At 35.6% G+C, this 18,678-nt stretch overlaps 1 protein-coding gene and 1 long non-coding RNA gene across 3 annotated transcripts in view; one reads left to right on the top strand and one right to left on the bottom strand.

Annotated features, from left to right (window-relative positions):
* The window catches only part of LOC108405023 (uncharacterized), a 28,742-nt gene extending 21,493 nt beyond the window's left edge, over positions 1 to 7,249 (bottom strand). The window contains exons 1-2 of the long non-coding RNA XR_001855070.3: positions 7,114 to 7,249; positions 4,998 to 5,093 (exon numbers count right to left, since the gene is read on the bottom strand). This is a non-coding gene — a long non-coding RNA (uncharacterized lncRNA). The remainder of the gene's footprint in view (positions 1 to 4,997; positions 5,094 to 7,113) is intronic.
* Positions 7,221 to 16,739, top strand: TTC14 (tetratricopeptide repeat domain 14). 2 transcript variants are annotated; one of them, XR_012129349.1, is made up of 12 exons: positions 7,221 to 7,556; positions 8,015 to 8,139; positions 8,248 to 8,447; positions 9,398 to 9,482; positions 9,636 to 9,765; positions 10,074 to 10,229; positions 10,642 to 10,713; positions 11,127 to 11,246; positions 11,351 to 11,473; positions 13,474 to 13,591; positions 14,546 to 14,638; positions 15,467 to 15,620. XR_012129349.1 is itself a non-coding variant. In XM_017672932.3 (12 exons), exons 1-12 carry the CDS (start codon positions 7,396 to 7,398, stop codon positions 16,374 to 16,376), a joined length of 2,310 nt encoding a protein of 769 aa, XP_017528421.3. In that variant the 5' UTR covers positions 7,221 to 7,395; the 3' UTR covers positions 16,377 to 16,739. The 2 variants fall into 2 exon arrangements, 1 of the variants encoding a protein (XP_017528421.3); XM_017672932.3 differs by having other exon boundaries at positions 14,529 to 14,638; positions 15,467 to 16,739.
* Positions 16,740 to 18,678: the final 1,939 nt, after the last annotated feature.

The raw sequence follows: 18,678 nt of genomic DNA, 5'->3' as shown, positions 1-18,678 counted from the left end.
ATGACTAACACAAGATAAAAGACAAAAACCAAATACAAACAAGGAGAAGAAAAATATAAAGGGACATATATGCCATATTAAGTCCCATCCCTTACTCTGAGTGTTATATCTTCATGTAAATTATTTGTACATTGTCATTCATTCACTCAAACATATTTATTGAGTACCTCATATATGCCAGGCATTGAGCTACTTTTTGAGTACAAAGTCATAAACAAGACAGATATGGACCTGCTTTCATGAATCATGTATTTTACTGTAGAAGCCAGACAATCAGTAAGGAAATAAATTATGGTAACCCTTATGGTGGAAGTAAATAGAATTATAATAAGTGAGAGAGAACAGGTCACCTTTAAGCTGAGAACTGAAGATAAAAAGAAAATAAAGAAAGTAAGGGAAGAACATTTCAGAAAACAACAAGCACAATAGCTCTGAAGTGGAGAAGTATTTAGGAAGTATCAGAAAATTCCAGTGATTGATAGGGTTGAAAGGAAGATAGACTAAAGGCAGAGATCAGATCATAAAGGGCTTTACAGTGAATTTATTAGGATAAAGAATGGAATCCTTCTGAACTTGGAAATCAGATTACTGTCTAAGAAAGTGAAACCAGGAAGGATCAAACCATAAGACACAAGAATCACCATCTGTGAAAGTGGCTACAAGCAGAAGAGAAAATGTGTGTATACCTGGAGAGTGTGAGAAATACACAGTTCCAGAGTGACTACAGTATAGACACAGAGAATGATTAGAATATAGTTATAACTTAAGCTGAAACATAATCAATGACATTGAATTCTACCTGAAGAAGTAATCTGTTAACAAGTCTGAGATACTCCTTAAAGGTACCTCTCCAACCATAATTTAGTATGTGAATGGGGGGAAGGGAAGGGTGTGGAGGAGAGGAATTAATAGCCTGAGTTCCCAGTATCTTCCTGTCATTGTCTCAACAAAGGTAATTCGGTTCTGTTTTGTATACTGGGCTTCCATTTTAAGAAAGTTTTCTAAAAAATTTTTGAAAACTACTTCAAAACTAGCAGTATGTATACATGGAGAATACAACTGCTAAAACAGGAACAAAGATGGATGGCTAGACAGACAATGATAGGTAGATGATAGACAGATAGATAGATAGATAGATAGATAGATAGATAGATAGATAGATAGATAGATAGATAGAGGGAAGGCGGTGCCTAGGTGAGCAGAGTATCTGATAGCTGTAGCAGGAATATTCATACAGAGGAAATGAATGCATAGGATTAGTTTGAAGGAATCAGTCATTATCACCCAACAGCCTGCTTTTGCTTTGATTCCAGGCTCACAAACTTCTGACTAAAGCTGGTTTCTCACGGAAAAATATATTGATATTCGATATGAGTTTCTGGTCCACATAGCTTTTGTACTGAACCGTTAATACATCACCAATATGGTTTCTAAATCAGTGTCTAGTTAGTTTGGTTAGTGTGCATCAGTCTGGCAAGGCTGCCTTGAATTTCTGCACCTAAAAAATAGTATCATGAACATAATGACCACATCATGGAACTGCCACACTGACACTTCCTGAGAATGACTAGCCAGTCTCATTCTGTGACTTCTGTGGTGAGTCTCTTTTTTAACCACAACCCATTGGAACTACAGAATCTCATTCATTCAAGCAGACTATCCACAGTACAAACCCAACCTTACCAGCAATGCAATACAAAAGGAAAAAAATGTCATACCAGTTTCACAAAAAAAGAACAGTGACTTAAAGAGACACATGGCAGTTTCAGCTCTTGGAAGTTTTTACCTTGGAACAGAAAATGTTAAGGCTTGAGTGATCAGAAGATCTGCCCCCTAAACACAGCTGAGGCTCCTGGGCTAAACTATTTACACTATGCTAACTCCCTACTCATGGTAATGGTTGCTCACATTCTTAGCCTTATTTTAGCTGTTGAAATTTCATTTTCTCATTTTATGCAGTGATGGGTAATTGTAAAATCAAATTATATTTCCTAAGAGATAAGAGATATTTAGTCTTCTTTAAAACTTTTCCCTTCTGTTATGAGCAACAGGTATTTAATTAACTCCAACCTATACAGCAGCCAAAGTGATCCTTTTATAATGAAAGTGACAGTGTGCCTTTCTGTTTAAAACCCTGAAGCAACTTCCATTCCACTGAGGAAAAAAGGCCAAGTTTCTCCAATAGTCTACAAACCCTGTACCTCCATGCTCTCTCTATTCCTGCCACACTGCCTTCCTCACTGCTCCTCAATATACCAAGTACCTTCCTGCCTTAGGACCTTTGTACTGGCTCTTCCCTCTGCCTGGAACTCTTTTCTTCCAAATAAGGTGATGATCAATTCTTTCATCTCCTTCAAGTCTTTCTCAAATGTTATCTTCTCAATGAGACCTGCCCTGGCCATTCTTTTTAAAATTGCTAAACCTACCCCTTCACACTTTGAATGCCCCTTACTCTGATTTATTTCTTTCTCTGTAGGATTTATCACGTTATAATAAACTATATAATTTACTCATTTATTATGTTTGTTACTTATGCCTGTGTCCCTCCACCAGAATATATGCTACTGAAGGTAGGAATCTTGATGTATTTTTTCACTCTTATGTGCCTAGCTTCTGAAACAGTGACTAACCCCCCAAAAAATATTTGCTGAATGAATGAATTCACTCATTCAATTAGCTGCATTTGGATATTTGACCACTCTATATCTACCAATAATCAAATGTCATATCTAAAGTGGATAGGTTCAAAGTTAAATCTTTACCCAGATATGCTGGATCTTCCAAGGCCATTAAGGAGGGCAATACACTAAACCAACAATACATTTCTACTTTCTGAAATCCCCCTTTGGTGCTTCCATCAATAAAATAAAAAGGGGTTATTATTTAATAACTAAAAGATGGCGAATTACCCTTTTTCAAAGAGTTAAAATTGTGTTAAAAATGGGTATCAAACCAATCCAAAATGAATGGCAAAGAATACTCTTTTGTTTAGCATCAAACCATCAATTTTTCTTGGTTATAACCCTGACATGTTCCCTGGCATAGTATTCTGAGAAACTGCCACAAATGAAAATATAAGAAGTATGTGTATGTGTTTTTATATCTTTATAAGTAGTCATAACAAAGTACCTGAAGACAAGCACACTGACCTATCCCATGTCAATATCACATACATCTTTCAACTGTTTTTTTTCCAACAATCATGATGAATTTGTTCAGAAATATCCCATTCTGTGTCCAAGTCTTTTTTGTAAACAAAGACAAACATGGAAAAAAATGGCTAGCTGAGAATAGTATTGCAGATGGCCACCAAATAAGGTCAAGTATTGTAGATCTCTGGGAGTACATGGATTATGATACAAACACACCACCACCACCACCACCACTTTATCCTGGAGCACTGCAATTCAGCCCAGGGTCTGTTCAGAAGTGGCCTATACTAGAGCTGAAATTGTGTTTTCTCCTCTTGGAAAACTTAATTTAAAATTACTGAGCTAATCAATCCTAGACAATGAGATGTGAACTGATTTACATTAAAATAATATTCTCAAAATATTTACTAGTAGCTAAAAAAATAAAGAGGTTAGAGACACCATTATCTTATAATGACTCTATATAATAGAACACAATTCTCCCTCCCTGAATCCTTGTTTAGTTGGTAGGTTTCCTGGTCATGGGGAGAAAATTTGATACCCACAATGATCCTATATCACCCTCAAGTGGATAAATAGTACACTGACAGTGTTTTTCTTGAGATGTATTGGTCTGTGATGTGAAAAATGAGAGAAAGTAGTGGTATCCTTTCATACAGAGATAGATGAATGAAGATATACCAGCTCTTATCAGAAAGGCTTACAGTTTGAACTATTTCTTTAATAATGAGGATGGAATTTTGGCTGATTTAGCCATACTTTACATTTAGTATTCCTTATTCTTCCTTGAGTCAGCTCAGGATGACTTTGAATGGAACAAAGCTATATGGCTAGCAAAGCTATAATCTAAACCTCTTGTGCCATGTGCCTATGAATGAAACCAAGAGGAAAAAGGTTAAAGGCTATCTTTAGATAGTAAAATAACAATAGAAATTTTTAAATAAAATAAGTTCCATTCATATTTATTTTCAAACTACATCCTTAAGGAGCTTGGTTTCAGCTGACCTTCTAAACAGTAGAAAGAGTACTAAATGTGCAGTAAGATAATTCTAAAGTTAGTTTTTGAACAAATTATTAACCTCTCCATATCTGTTTCTTCATTTTTTAAAGGGCAAAGTAAAAAAGAGGCTACTAGTTGGTGGCTTCTTAGTGAATTAGTCAAGATACTTTTGGATCCAAGCCATAAATTTACTCAGGATGATTACTCAAAAAATTACTCAGGAGATTAACATACTCCTAGGGTACTATTTGGTTTTACCAACTCTTTCCTGATAAACACATGTCATTAACCAGAAGAGAATGAGGAGGTGTTGAAATTGTTAACTCCAGAGCACAGGAACACCAGAAGAGTCTTTCTACAAATATTTCTTATATAATCATAGATTATTTGTGTTAAGTCCTTCCTATATGGTAATACACAAGTTTCTGAGATCCAGATAGACTTTATCTTTTGTATATAGTGTCACTAACAGCTGTACATTATTTTGGGGAAACTTGAGGGACCTAAGAAAGGTGTCTTTGAGATATGCTGCTTGTGCCTCTCCAAATTTATCTTTCCATCAAACTATAGTCTACGTGAAATAGCACACTTACGTATTACCATGATTTTATACTTGCAGTCTCCAGAATGTATCTTGCTTTTTCATATATCTACTTCTTTAATGATATTCCTTCCTCCTGAATGTACATACTTGCCTCCTTCTCTTTTGTCTTAACCCCATCAACTCCCACTTAATTAAACATACTGCTTAATCTAGAAAAGTTATTTGGAAAAGATTTTCACCCCCGAGAAAAAAAAGGGGATCTAAGCAGAAACCTAGTAGGTGTCCACACAATACTACTTACCACTGTGCCATATCTAATTCTTCTTATGTCTCCTCCTCTATTGATTGTTGTGCCACTCAAGAATCAGGTGTTTTTTCTTCTTTATGTCTCCAGGCCCTAAAGGGTATTTGTTAAAAGATGTATACTTAGAAATGGAACTTGATCAACATCACAAAAAAAACATGTCCAGAATCCAGACAAGAAAGATCTGAATGTCTTGAATACCCTGCTTTCTCTTCCTTTCCATACATTCACTTAATTAAACATACTGCTTAATCTGGAAAAGTTATTTGGAAAAGATTTTCAAACGACTTTTTTTAAGGTCAAATGAGCAAACAAAAAAATTAAAGCAAGAAGGTTTTCTTTCTACGCCCACCTTACAAAGCCCCATATGTGGGATTGGTTTCTCTAAGATGAGAAGCAAAATAGTCCCTTCAATTTTTCTCCCCTCCCTCCAGACCTACATCAAAGATCTAGTGCTCTGTCCCCTTCAAAACCAAAGGGTAACTATCTGGCAAAAAATGGATTCAAATACACCTATAATTGTAAAAGGTTTAATCCCCTTCTGTGGAGCAGTATTTGAGAAGTAAAGAACAAGACTGCTCTGGTGCTTAACTACTATGACTACCTCCATTTAAGGGCAGCACCAGCCCAAGATAGGAAACCCCAGCCTGAGTTTTGATTACACCTGCTTGAAGTTTATTTTTCCTGTCACTACTATACATATACAATACCACAGCAATTTTAGATGTTCAAGATATGGAATGGTTGGAGATTACTCTGGTGTTGGAAGTAAGAAAAAAAGTAGACCAATCCCATAACAATACAGGCATCTGCTACCCAAGAATGGCCTCACAAGGTAGCATTCTCAGACTAAGTGCTACAGTCTGGCATATGGTTCTCAGACACTGGGCTTCTCAGTCTCTCCAAAGACATTCGATCGTTGATAACAGATCAACTCTAACTAAAATCATGTATTTCATTTACTGCAATGTCTATATAGTTCACTATTAGTGGTCAGCTTTCAATGACAGTGCTCTGTTTCCTAATAACAGATAAGTTATGGGTTAATACAAATCAATCTGGTACCATTGTACCAACCTTTCCCGATGTGCCCATAGTGGCATGAAATTTACTCTTTCAAATTTGTCTTTTTCTTTGTTGTATTTTTTCCAGTCCTCAGTACACTGTTTACATATTTCCCTGAATTATTCACAAAATAGTGTAGGGGCATACACTGTATTCTGCGCTGGGTCTTCTATCCAGGTGCTGAGACAGTTAAGGGCAAATCGATCTCCCAAAGACACCTAACTGTAGAGGTGGGAGAATTATGGCTCCAGTTATTTTTTGTTCAAGGCGACTATACTAACCCACACATTTTTAAGTGGTACAGATTTCAACATAATGAAATAAAACAAAGCCTTCTTATTATCTCAAAAAATTCAAGTTAGGCCTTCTTATAATAAAAAATATTCTATCCTGTGAAGATCTATTAAAACCAAGTTGGGATCCTAACTTTAGCCTTTTACCAGCTGAATGACCTTGGGAAATTTACACTGGCCATTTCCTCAATCTCTAAAATGAAGAATATAATGAGGTACAGGGGTTAGGTTCTCAAGTCATTAAGTAGAGAGAAAAAGCCTAAGTCACAACTACCTTTGAAAATGACTTTGATTACCCATTAGTATATTGACTTCAGTGTACACAACACTGCACAGCAGATCTTACGGGCACTACATTTTGAGAAAAAAAAGAATGTCTACATGCGTATGTCTAATAATTCAAGTCATTCTGGTTTTAATTCTAAAATTACTTACAGTGAATGGGGTATGGATGGAGAACAAAACCACAGTGCTTAATAAATGTTACGTGTCCTTTTTTTTCTGCTGCACTTAAGCCTACCAGGAAATCTCCCAAAACAGTCCTTTTTAAAGTGCTTACGCCGAAACTAGTGATTCAACCAGCCAGCAGATTGAGGATCATTTTCAACTCGTTTGGGATTCTCAACCTGGCACTGGCACTTAGCAGAGTTGCACTAAACAAGAGGACGTTTTATTATACATCCTATATTAGCGCTCAGGCGATTTCAATGTACTAACACCACAGAAATCTAAGAGCAAACTTCCCACAACACTACCTCGGTGCGGCCGACGGCCCTTAGCTCAAGAAAAGCTCAGCGCAATCCTTCCGGCCTCCGTAGTCTCGCTGAGTTTCGCGAGACGGAGGCTGGGCTTCGTCGCGCCGCCTAGGGGAGACCCCGGAACACTTCCGGGAGGCAATTCTCTGAAGTATCTGTGATGTGTGCCCCCAGCAGCTTCCAGGGTGCTTCCTCGGCCCCTGGGACCACCGGGCTGAAGTAGGGACCAAAGAACTGGGGTCCCAGCAGCCCACCGATCGTTGGGCCCAGCAATTTCTAGCCATGGACCGGGACCTTCTGCGGCAGTCACTGAATTACCACGGGCCGTCATTGCTTTCCCTGCTCCGGAACGAACAACAGGACAATCCGCACTTCCGGAGCCTTCTGGGGACTGCAGCTGAGCCTGCCAGGGGTCCCCCGCCCCAGCAGCAGATACCGGGCAGGTAATGGGCTGGTGGCGCCACTGCGAGACGGGGGAGGGGCACTGCTCGGGGCTCCACTCCCGCAGCCGGGCGGCTGAGTCCAGCAGGGGCGCGGTGGCCACGAGCACGTTGGGGACTTTGGCGCAGGTGCGGAGAGCTGGGTCGAGGAAGGAGGGCCCACGTTGATGGTGTGAGGACAGTGTGGGAAGTGGGCTGGCCTGCCTAGCAGAGGCGCGGATTCTTAAGCCAGAAACCCCTGGGCTTTCATATCTGGAGCTGCGGGCGTTACTTTCTACGTGTCCCCGCCTTCCACTTACAGGCTGGCAAAAGGGAATCCCTGGCTAAAACTTTTCCTCGGAGGACATGGCCAGCAGTTTGGGATGGACCCGGTTGGGTGATCAAAGTCGTGAGCAGAAGCTTGGACGTACTAAAAGGTTTTGCCCATAAAACCAGTTTTCATAAATATTTTCTTTTTTAAGAAAAGAGAAGAAAGTTGACAACATTGAAATACAAAAATTCATTTCCAAAAAAGCAGATCTGCTTTTTGCACTTTCCTGGAAATCAGATGCACCCGCAACTTCTGAAATTAGTGAAGACAATGAAGGTGAGTTTAGGCTTAAACATTTTTTATTGTGGTTTGGGTTATTTCACAGCACTTCAGATGAAGCAGAACGCAAATCTATTGTTAGTAATTTTGTCAATTATTTTTCAGATCATTATGCAGTCATGCCACCCTTAGAGCAGTTCATGGAGATACCTAGTATGGATCGGAGAGAGCTCTTTTTCCGAGATATTGAGCGTGGTGACATAGTGATTGGAAGGATTAGTTCCATTCGGGAATTTGGATTTTTCATGGTGTTGATTTGTTTAGGCAGTGGCATCATGAGAGATATATCCCACTTAGAAATCACAGTAAGTTACTCACTTTTCAATTATTTGATTGTTTCTGTTTTTGATAGTCATGTCAATGCAAGAATAAGGTCTTTGCGTCAGTTGTGCTTAAGGATACCCTCGTGGTGTAGTTTTGAGAATTTAAAAATGTGTTTAATTGAAGAAAAATTAGGTACCTTTTCTTTTTAAAAAATTATCAGTATAAGTTACACAGTATCCTCCCTTTCTGGTTTTTAGGTTTTTCTGGTTCCTTTGCTTGGCAGGGGTGGGGTTCTTTTTTCAATGCTGGAAGAGATATTAGTGGATATAGTGATACTAATTAATATTCTGAGCTTATTTCTTCTCGCTGAACATGTTCCTAATTATTTAGTATTTGGCATTAGATATTTGCATCTAGATAATTTAGGGACACATTCCTGTCCTACTTATACTGTATTTACAATACTTAAATGTAAGTGATTTGTGCATTTTAAGATACTTTGCCCAAGATGAATAGTCTAGAATTTGAAATAATGTGTCACTTTAAGGGGTTGATATGTGCTATCTATCAAGGCAGATGAAAAGGGAAGAAATGCATAAGGTAGCACAGACTGGATAACAGATATAAATTTCAAGAATTCACATTTCATTTTCATTGGAATTTCATATTTTCTGGACAAATTTTAGTTTTATTTGTAACAAGTGCAGAATATCTTTTTGTTTCATAATCCATACTTATATTTAGTTCCTAAAATGAATTGCAAATTGTGTGAGATATCAGTTTTTGAACTGAACAAGAAAACTTGTTTTATTGTGTTTGGGCACAGAAATTACAATCAAAATCCTTATTTAAATTAAGACTTCAGGACGATATTTGTTTTTTTAATGTTCATACCAATTATTAGTTGTTTATACTGAACAACTAGGATAAAAGAAGACACTTCTCACCAAAGAATGTTATGTTTGGTGTTTTAAAATACTTCTCTTTGCAGGCTCTTTGTCCTTTAAGAGATGTGCCTTCTCACAGTAACCACGGGGATCCTTTATCATATTACCAAACAGGTGACATCATTCGAGGTGATTGGTTTCATCATACTAACAAAAGTCACAGCCTTCAGATTTTTGTTTTTATTTTGAAAACTTAATGAAAATAGCATGTGTAAAGATTTATGTTTTATATGTTAATTTGCACTTTGTTGTTAATCATTTTAGTTTTCTTATTTTTTTAAGCTGGAATCAAAGATATTGACAGATACCATGAAAAGCTTGCAGTATCTCTGTATAGCTCATCTCTTCCACCACACCTATCTGGTATTAAATTAGGTGTAATTAGTTCTGAAGAGCTTCCTTTGCACTACAGGTAATTTGTCCACATTATTTCAACAAATAAATTTCAAAACAGTTTCTTAACTATAACATAGTAAACTTTGTCTGACAACAAAGTAGAATTTTAATTTTTCTTAATTTCAAAATATGCGTATTTTATTTTTATAAACCTTAAATTTCTTCAAACTTGGTAAAAGGAACCAGTTATAATACTGCCACACCTTTGTGTACAAAAATGGTATGAATATTTAAACCCCATAGAATAATGTTATTTCTTTAACAGAAATGGGACATGCTAATTATGTTAGTCATTTTTAAATTTTTGTTTTGTTTTTTTTAAAGGAGAGGTGTTGAACTAAATAGCAATTCTTTGGAATCCTACGAAAATATCATGCAGAGTTCCTTGGGATTTGTAAATCCAGGAGTAGTTGAATTCCTTCTAGAAAAACTAGGAATAGATGAATCTAATCCACCATCTTTAATGAGAGGCCTACAAAGGTATAGTAAATCAATATTATTCTATTAAGTGCTGAGGTGAATGGTACACTCAAAAGTTTAATAACTGAGGGACAAATTTGACTTCTAAGCCTGGTGGCACCAGTATGTCAAAGGGTGAATGAACTAGGTGAATCTTGGAACGGAGTCTGTTATCAGTGGTTAGATGTGTACCATGTGACCAAGTAGAGGAAGATACAGAAGATTTATGAGAATCTTGTGTATATGCTCAAGAAAAATACTGTTTATCAATAATAGCCTTCCCTGAGAGTTCAAGAGTTATTTTTTATAGATGAAGTACAAATTTCTTGCTTGGGATTTACTTTTTTCAGTGTTGAGTTTTTACCTGTAAGACAGAATGAAGTGTAGTTACAAAAAAAAGTTTATTTGGTTTGACTTCTTTTTCTTTTAATAGCAAAAATTTCTCTGAAGATGATTTTGCTTCTGCATTAAGAAAGAAACAGTCTGCATCTTGGGCTTTAAAATGGTATGAATACCTTGTCTTTCAACAATTGTATTATCTAGTCTAAAATGTTAGGGTAAGGGATGTATTCTTATTTCATCACTGATACCAAATTTGTTTATAAATGAATTGAAATAATGCCTTTTGACATTAGTTTTTTTTTACAGGTGTTTCAAATGGCATTATGTTTTAAACTTAAAAAGCTTTTTTTTAGCCAGTATTTTTAATTTTTTAAAAAGAAATTAGTATATTGATATCTGGATTTCATAAATATTTGTTAATGAAGTTATTCAAAGGCAGAATGCTTCTTAGATATATCAAAACTGTTTAAGACTAAATATTAGCCAGAATTGATTTGCTGTAAAAATTTATCCATGCTAACATTTTGTTTAGATATTCTGTGAAATGTTTGTGATGGTTTACAAATGTCTTTTTAGTGTGAAGATTGGAGTTGATTATTTTAAGGTTGGACGCCACGTGGATGCAATGAATGAATATAATAAGGCTCTAGAAATAGACAAACAAAACGTGGAAGCTTTGGTAGCTCGGGGAGCATTGTAAGTAGATAATGGGTTTTAAGGAATATTTACAAGGTAAATGTGTACAAAATTTATGAACATCTCACAAGATAAATTCCTCTCATTTTTTTTCATATCTCTAGATATGCAACAAAAGGAAGTCTGAACAAAGCAATAGAAGATTTTGAGCTTGCTTTAGAAAACTGTCCAAATCACAGGAATGCAAGAAAATATCTCTGCCAGACACTTGTAGAAAGAGGAGGGCAGTAAGTGTCAGATTTTGTTTCAATAGTAGACATCTGATGTTCAACCAACTACTGTAAAATCTTAAACTTAATATTAAAAAACAGCATCTTTAACTCAATTCAGAACACTCTTAGTTTCAATTTTGGTTGAAAATGTTTTTTAAATTGGTCCTCTTTAAATTTTCTAGTCCTTTTTCCTTATTACTGAGGTTCTTTATAAATGGAGATATTTTAGTGTCTTGAATTCATTGTACTGAATTATCTATTTTCATTACATGGAAATATATATAAAGAGATTAGCTAAGTACTCTTTTTCTGGATATGCATTAGAAATTTTTGATATAATAGAGAGGAATTTAATTCATTTCATCATTCTAGTAGTATGCCAGAAACATAAATTGAGAGCTCTGTAGTTAATTGTGAATAAGATTTTGCTGTTATTTTGAGCTTAGTGCTCTATCCTATCCAGCAAAGTTCACAAAACTCAGATTGAATAGAAAAGCAAATCATTAAGAGCAAACCCTGTGACACCCTGAGATGCTGGTGTAAAATCTTGCATAGCAGTTATATCATAAATATTTAATGGTTAACAGACCAGTTTAATATATGTAAAATATTTCAAAGAAATAGTACTTTATATATGAATAGTTTCATACCAGCTGGCTTTAATAATTAAAAAGCAATTTATAATTAATAGCATATTTTTACTAATTTTTTAAATGCAGTCATCTCTTTTCTGTTTCATGAATTTATATGATCAGTCCAGTTTGTATCATCATTCCAGAATCCCAAATTAATGAGTTTTCAGTATTTGTTTTTAGTTTATAGGAACTTCTACTTGGACCCAAATGATTGGAGTAACTTTTAACTTTCTCACTAGGTAGCTACCTAGTACCTACTTAAGATGTGGTTGTCTCATTACCTGTGTATTGGTACCTTTTAGCTGAGTGAATAGCAACACCATCAATCCAGTTTAACCAAGCCAGAAATGTTGATCATTTTCTTCTGGTCCACATCCAATCTGATACAAAAATGAAAAATTGAAGCCATTGGTTCTTTTTGTTTTACAGTAATTGCTTTTTCCTAGTTTCTAAAAACTGGAAATATTTTGCAAGTTTCTTTCACTACTCTACATCCAAACTTTCTAAATCTTATTTTTCACGACATAGACTTGTGAGCATCATTTAATAATTATCCTGCCTATAGGTTGGTTGTGATAAGCCTGTATGTGTTGATATTTCCAATTTTTAACAGTGAATTTTCTGGGAAAGTTTTCCTGTAAAAAGGAGATTTCTCATAAACTGGGAGAAGCCAGACTACATAATTCTACACTAAAGCTCAAGATTACACTAAATTTACAGACATCAACTGATCATGTGCTTTCATGTATGATACTAAACTGCCAGTGCTGGACCTACAGTATGGCTTGGTTACCAATAATGGATTCCTATCTTTGTTGCTGTTGTTTTGAGATATAATTAACATAATGTTGTTAGTTTCTGATATACAACATGATTCAATATATGCATATATTGCCAAGTGATGACCACAATAAGTTGGCTTATTATCCATCATTACACATAGTTAACATTTTTTTTTCTTGTGGTGAAAACTTTTAAAATTGGCTCTCTTAGCAACTTTCAAATGTATACAGTATTACTTATTGTACCACCATGCTGTATATTAGATCCCCAGGATCTAATTTATCTCATAACTAGAAGTTTCTTTTTCTACCTTTTGACCATCTTCACCCATTTCACCCACTGCCTGTCTCCACTCTGGCAACCACCAATCTGTTTTCTGTATCTGTTTTTTGTTTTGTTTTATGTAATTTCATTTGGTCTTTTTACCAAAGAATAGCAGCAGTAAGAGGTATATGACTTAGGTATTGTTCAGTTTGGAAAATAATTTGTTAAACGTATTTTCCCCTAATTAGTTCTCTAATATAAGCCTCTGACCTGTATGCATATTTGAGGACTTTTTGTTTTTACAAAAAAGTTAAATCTTCCTCCCAAATTTAGGTTAGAAGAAGAAGAAAAGTTTTTAAATGCTGAAAGTTACTATAAGAAAGCGTTGGCTTTAGATGAGACTTTCACGGATGCAGAGGATGCTTTGCAGAAACTTCATAAATACATGCAGGTGATTCTTTATTTCCTCTTAGAAATTCAGTGATGTTTGAAATTAATACCAAAGCTAAACTTTCTCGGGCAAAGTGATTCTAGATTACTTACGACATTATGAGAACTTTCTTTTGAGATACAGATTTTTCTGATTGAGTTTGCTTCATAGTGCCTCTGTTTTTTATTTGTTGTACTCAAAAGTAAAAATAGCCCTATGAGAAAATTTCTGTTGCCTAAATTTGGTATGTGGTTTTGAGAGCTGTCCTTGTAGTGAGCTTTCCTGGTGGTTACAATATTCACAGATGTTACTGTAATTGAGCAAATTATTAAAACCTTTTTGAGAAATATTTTAAACTGCCTTTTCCTGTAATACTGATGATGATGTTTTCTCATGCATTTTCTTCTGAATGGGACCATTGCTGCTGTGTCTGTGACATCTGGTGCTGCTCATCCCCATCCTCAAACTGGAAAATGATTTCTTGTGTAATCATGCGTCCAACTGGGCTGTGCTATATTTTAAATGGTTTGTATTTGAACATGGTGATTCCTCCCTCAATTCACCTTAATGGAATTTCTTTATTTGAATTTTACTTATAAAATTTGTGGCCTATTTAAAATTTCAATTTTTAAAATATTTTCATGTATTATGTATTTTTTATTATTTTTTCCATACCTTGCACTCTGGGTCATGGGAACCAATGCAATGGCTCCTCCTTTCTCCTTGGAATACCAACTGCAATATGGTCCTCAATACCGTTCTGGCTTTTCCAATGATTAATGCCAAATACCTGTATGATTAATTTTTATGTGTTAAAAATACTTGTTTAATACTGGATATATGGTGATTTGGGTATACCACATGTGGTTTCTGGTTGGGTGGTGGTCTTTTGAAAACTGGGTTTCATATATTCTGCTATTTTAACGTGTGGTTTTTTCTGATATCTGGGTTCTAAAAGAAATCTTTGGAATTAAGAGAAAAACAAGCTGAAAAGGAAGAAAAGCAGAAAACAAAGAAAATAGAAACAAGTGCAGAAAAATTGCGTAAGCTCTTAAAAGAAGAGAAAAGGTAAACTATAATCAGTATTTTTTAAACTTAAAGCAACTACTGAATTGACCCACAGTGCCATATGGAGGTAAAGTAAGTAAAAAAGTACAAGTATTTCTTGTCATAATTAAGGATTCTTAGTACATATATATGTACCACAAATTTTTCTGTAAAAGAGACTAAGCAAAGTGGAATCTAAGGCTACAACTGTGGGGTCTTGGGGGTGGGTGGTGGTGATGAGAATTAACTTTACAATTAAAATATGTTACTTTAATTGTTCATATTTTAGGGGAAATTTTTTATAATTAGAGGAGTGGTTCTCAAAACTGGGGTTGATTTTGTCCTCCAGGATAAAAAATTTTTGGTTGTCCTGACTGACAGTGCTACTGGCATGAAGTGGGTAGAGGTCAGGGATGCTGCTTAACTTCCTACAATGGTGATATAAGACAACCCTCATCACCACCCTGCCCTCCCAACAGTTACTCAGCTGAAAATGTCAGTAGTGCTGAGATGGAGAAACTACATTAGAGGTAGCCAGCTATGGAGCTTCAATTCTCTTTTGTATGTTCAGATTGTATGAGTTTTTAAGGTAATAATGGAAATGTCACTATATCTGTCAGAAATGATGGACTTGCTTACACTGACAACAATATATACAAGTGTTTTACCCAAGTCATGCCTGACAGTAAAAATGGATCTTATAGTAACTTTTTTTGATCATAATAATTATTTATCTAAGCCAGAGCTTTTATGAAATCTTCAAATAGAACAAAGTAGAACTAAAATCTTTATGGATAATTAACCATATCTGTACTTAACATAGCTAATGAGTTAACTACATTTTTTTAGGCTAAAGAAGAAAAGAAGAAAATCAACTTCTTCTTCAAGTGTATCTTCTGCTGATGAATCAGTTTCTTCTTCATCTTCTTCCTCATCTGATCACAAAAGGCATAAGAAACATAAGAAGAACCGTTCAGAGTCTTCTCGAAGTTCCAAAAGGCATTCAGCAAAGACATCCTCAAATCAGATAGATCAGAATAGGAAAGATGAGTGCTTCCTAGTTCCAGCCAATACTTCAGCATCTTTTCTTAACCAAAAACAAGAAGTGGAGAAACTACTGGAAAAGCAGGATAGGTTACCATATCACAAGAAACAGGTAAAAGAAAAAGATAGATGTCCTTTCTCCTCTTCAGTTGAAATTCCGGATGATTTTGGAGGTAGGTCTGAAGATCCAAGAGACTTTTATAATACCTATAAAACTCAGGCAGGTGGTAGCAAAACAGAAAAGCCATATAAATCAGAAAGACATTTTTCCAGAAGAGATTCCTCAGATTCCTTCTGTAGGAATTCAGAGGACAAGATAAAAATGTCTGGTTATAAAAGATGTGAAAAAGAATCAGAGGGAAGAAAAGAGCACAGTAGAAGGTGGGAGCCAGGTCCTGTGAGGTATTCTACTTCACCAGCAAGTTCAGACTACTCTTGGAAGTCAGTTGAAAAATATAAAAAATACTCTTATTCTGGATCACGTGATTTCAGTAGACATGAGCAAAGATACCAGTTAAATAAAAATCAAGGAGAATATGAAAGAGAGGGTAATCATGAGGAAGATACTAAAACAGAGGTTCCAGGTGAAGCTGAACTAAATAGCAAAGAGCAGTCAGAAAGTGGAGTTAAAAAAAATTTACCTCAGAATTTACTCAACATATTTAATCAGATAGCTGCATTTGAGAAAGAAAAAGGAAATAAGCCAAAAAATTAATATGCCAAGGGAATTAGCACCATCTCACTAAGGCTGTTAATGAAAGTTTTGGATCTTTCAGTCATAACAGTCCAGTGCAGAAATCTCTGCTCCTAACTTTATTTGTAGAGGTGGCAGAAGGCAAACATTTTTCAGCTATTTTCAAAGTACACTTGTTTCCATTATAGATCCGCTTTTCACAGCTTGATTTTTAGGTTTTTCATGTGTATGTTTATGTACAGTATTTCTTACAATGATGATTTAAACTTCACCTAATGGTAATTCTCGAAGTATTATATCCCCATTGTACTGTGGGTGTGAAAATCCTTTGGGTCCAGCTTATTCTGCTGTTTGAAGGAAAATTAAATTTGTGCGTTGAACATTTGGATTGTTTTCATCAAAAGTTATTTTATTCCTTTTCTATTAAAGGCCCTCAGCTTTTGAAAGAGATACATTTGAATGTTCTATAAGTACCAATTTATATTCATCAGATTGAATATTAAGATTTTTTGTATAATGTGTATTTTTAGAAGGTAGACATTATCTGTCTTGTCTAATTGGCCTCTAAAGCTTAATTTAATTAAAAATGGTTTGTGTATCAGCTTGACAAGTACCTTAGGAATAAAGCCATGAAAGTTGAATAGGGAATCATTTTGCTTTTTTGCTTATTTCTCTTTTTTCTTTTTACCTTAGTGCTAGCAGTATACCCCTAAGAAATTTCCTTGCTTTAAATATTGGCAAGACCCTCAGAGACTATAATCCTGCAAGACTATATCAAAAAAGGAAAGAATCCTTTTAGCAAGGACAGCAGTGGCAAGAGAAGCACACTATAAATCTGATTTTCTCCTAAGGGAAAGAAAAATTGGGAAACTGTCCCATTGTGGCAGATGTCCAATTGGAAGGGCACTGAGCATGTCCTTAAGGAGCTTAGAGCTGGCCTGCGGTTCTGCTTTCCTTCCTTAACACCTCCTCTACCCTGATGCTTCCCCTGAGGCCTCCTTTCTTAGGGTCTGAATAAATGAGTAGGCCAACAGAGCCTGGTTTTACTCAGAATAAATGGCAGCAAGTAGAGCTGAAGAAAGATACTTGGATTTAAGGATCTTCCCCAAATTATTGAAAACGGTAGAGCTAAAGATACAGTTAGGAGTCATGGGTGTTGAGTTTATAATGGTCTTTAGAATTCTTCCAATTTAAGACTAGACACTGTGACAAGGGGCCTTTAATACTATTACTTAGGATGACACTGGATGTTTTGTGGAGTAGGTAAGTGTCCATCTACAAAGGCCTAAGTGAGAGAATAATACAGGAAGAAAACCCTTTTAGTCCTTGTTCTGTCCTGCAGTTCTTTGCAGCAGAAAAATACCAAAACTTTAAAAAATAGGTCAGTTACTCAGGCATCAGTCTTTGTACCAAGAGAAACTTCCCTTAAAAGAGTCTCCGGTTCTTTCTATGTATTAATAGCTCTGGTATCATCCATACAGAGTGCTGTTTTTTAAGGAGTGAAAACTGTCTTCTTGACCTTTAAGAATTCCTATTATAACTTGAGGATTTTACATTTTTATTTACTAAAATCTCTTTGAATATCACTGTTAACCAGCACTGAAATTTTCCAAAGCTTCTTTGTGGCTTAATGTTCAGATACAAAACAATTAGAACAGTATCATAGACAATAACCTATCAGGATTTAGAAATTGCATCTTCCCCAGAGCTTCTTTCGTGGGACATAATAAACTTAAGCAGAGTACATAAACCAGTTTCTAAAGATATGTTCAGGAAACTTGTCACAGCAAAAAAATGTTACTGGGAATTTGTCGGAAATCCCTAGTGATTTCTTCATTTTTTTTTCCCCCCTTAATATCATTAAGTCTATAGTTTGTACACACATAGATATGTCTTGGTTTCTATAAGTAGTGATTTTCTAACACAATAGGTGGATATTAAGGTAACTCCCCAGATTTGGAGATAATGGGCTTGATCCCTTGTCTCACTATTTAGCATTATCACACTGAAGTCAGAACTATTTATTAAGAGTTAATACAGACTTGTGTGTTGGCCCGAGAACATAACCATTCCACAGATACAGTGATAGGTGTTGGATGGTGACTCATTAAGAGACAGAAGTTAATGCAGTTTGTATGTGCCAGGCCCTGTGCCTTTTGTATATATTAACTGAATATTTGAATAAACTTGTGATATAGGTAACTATTAGTATCTCTATATTACAAATTAGGAAAAAACAAGTAACTTTCCCAGTAAACATTTTCCCTGTAGTTGTGTGTAGCCTTATTTCCCAGGTTCACAGAGATAATAAGACAGTGAAAAC

This window comes from Manis javanica, chromosome 3 (genome assembly GCF_040802235.1).
Source record: "Manis javanica isolate MJ-LG chromosome 3, MJ_LKY, whole genome shotgun sequence".
In the NCBI taxonomy this organism is placed as follows: Eukaryota; Metazoa; Chordata; class Mammalia; order Pholidota; family Manidae; genus Manis; species Manis javanica.
The sequence above is the reverse complement of the archived record's forward strand: the minus strand, read 5'-3'. Positions and strand labels throughout refer to the sequence as shown.

Coding starts and splice junctions, on each gene's coding strand:
- TTC14 (XM_017672932.3), top strand. CDS start 7,396: ATGGACCGGGACCTTCTGCGGCAGTCACTGAATTACCACGGGCCGTCA. Junction 9,483..9,635: donor AACAGGTGACATCATTCGAG/GTGATTGGTTTC, acceptor TATTTTTTTAAG/CTGGAATCAAAGATATTGAC. Junction 10,714..11,126: donor GCATCTTGGGCTTTAAAATG/GTATGAATACCT, acceptor ATGTCTTTTTAG/TGTGAAGATTGGAGTTGATT.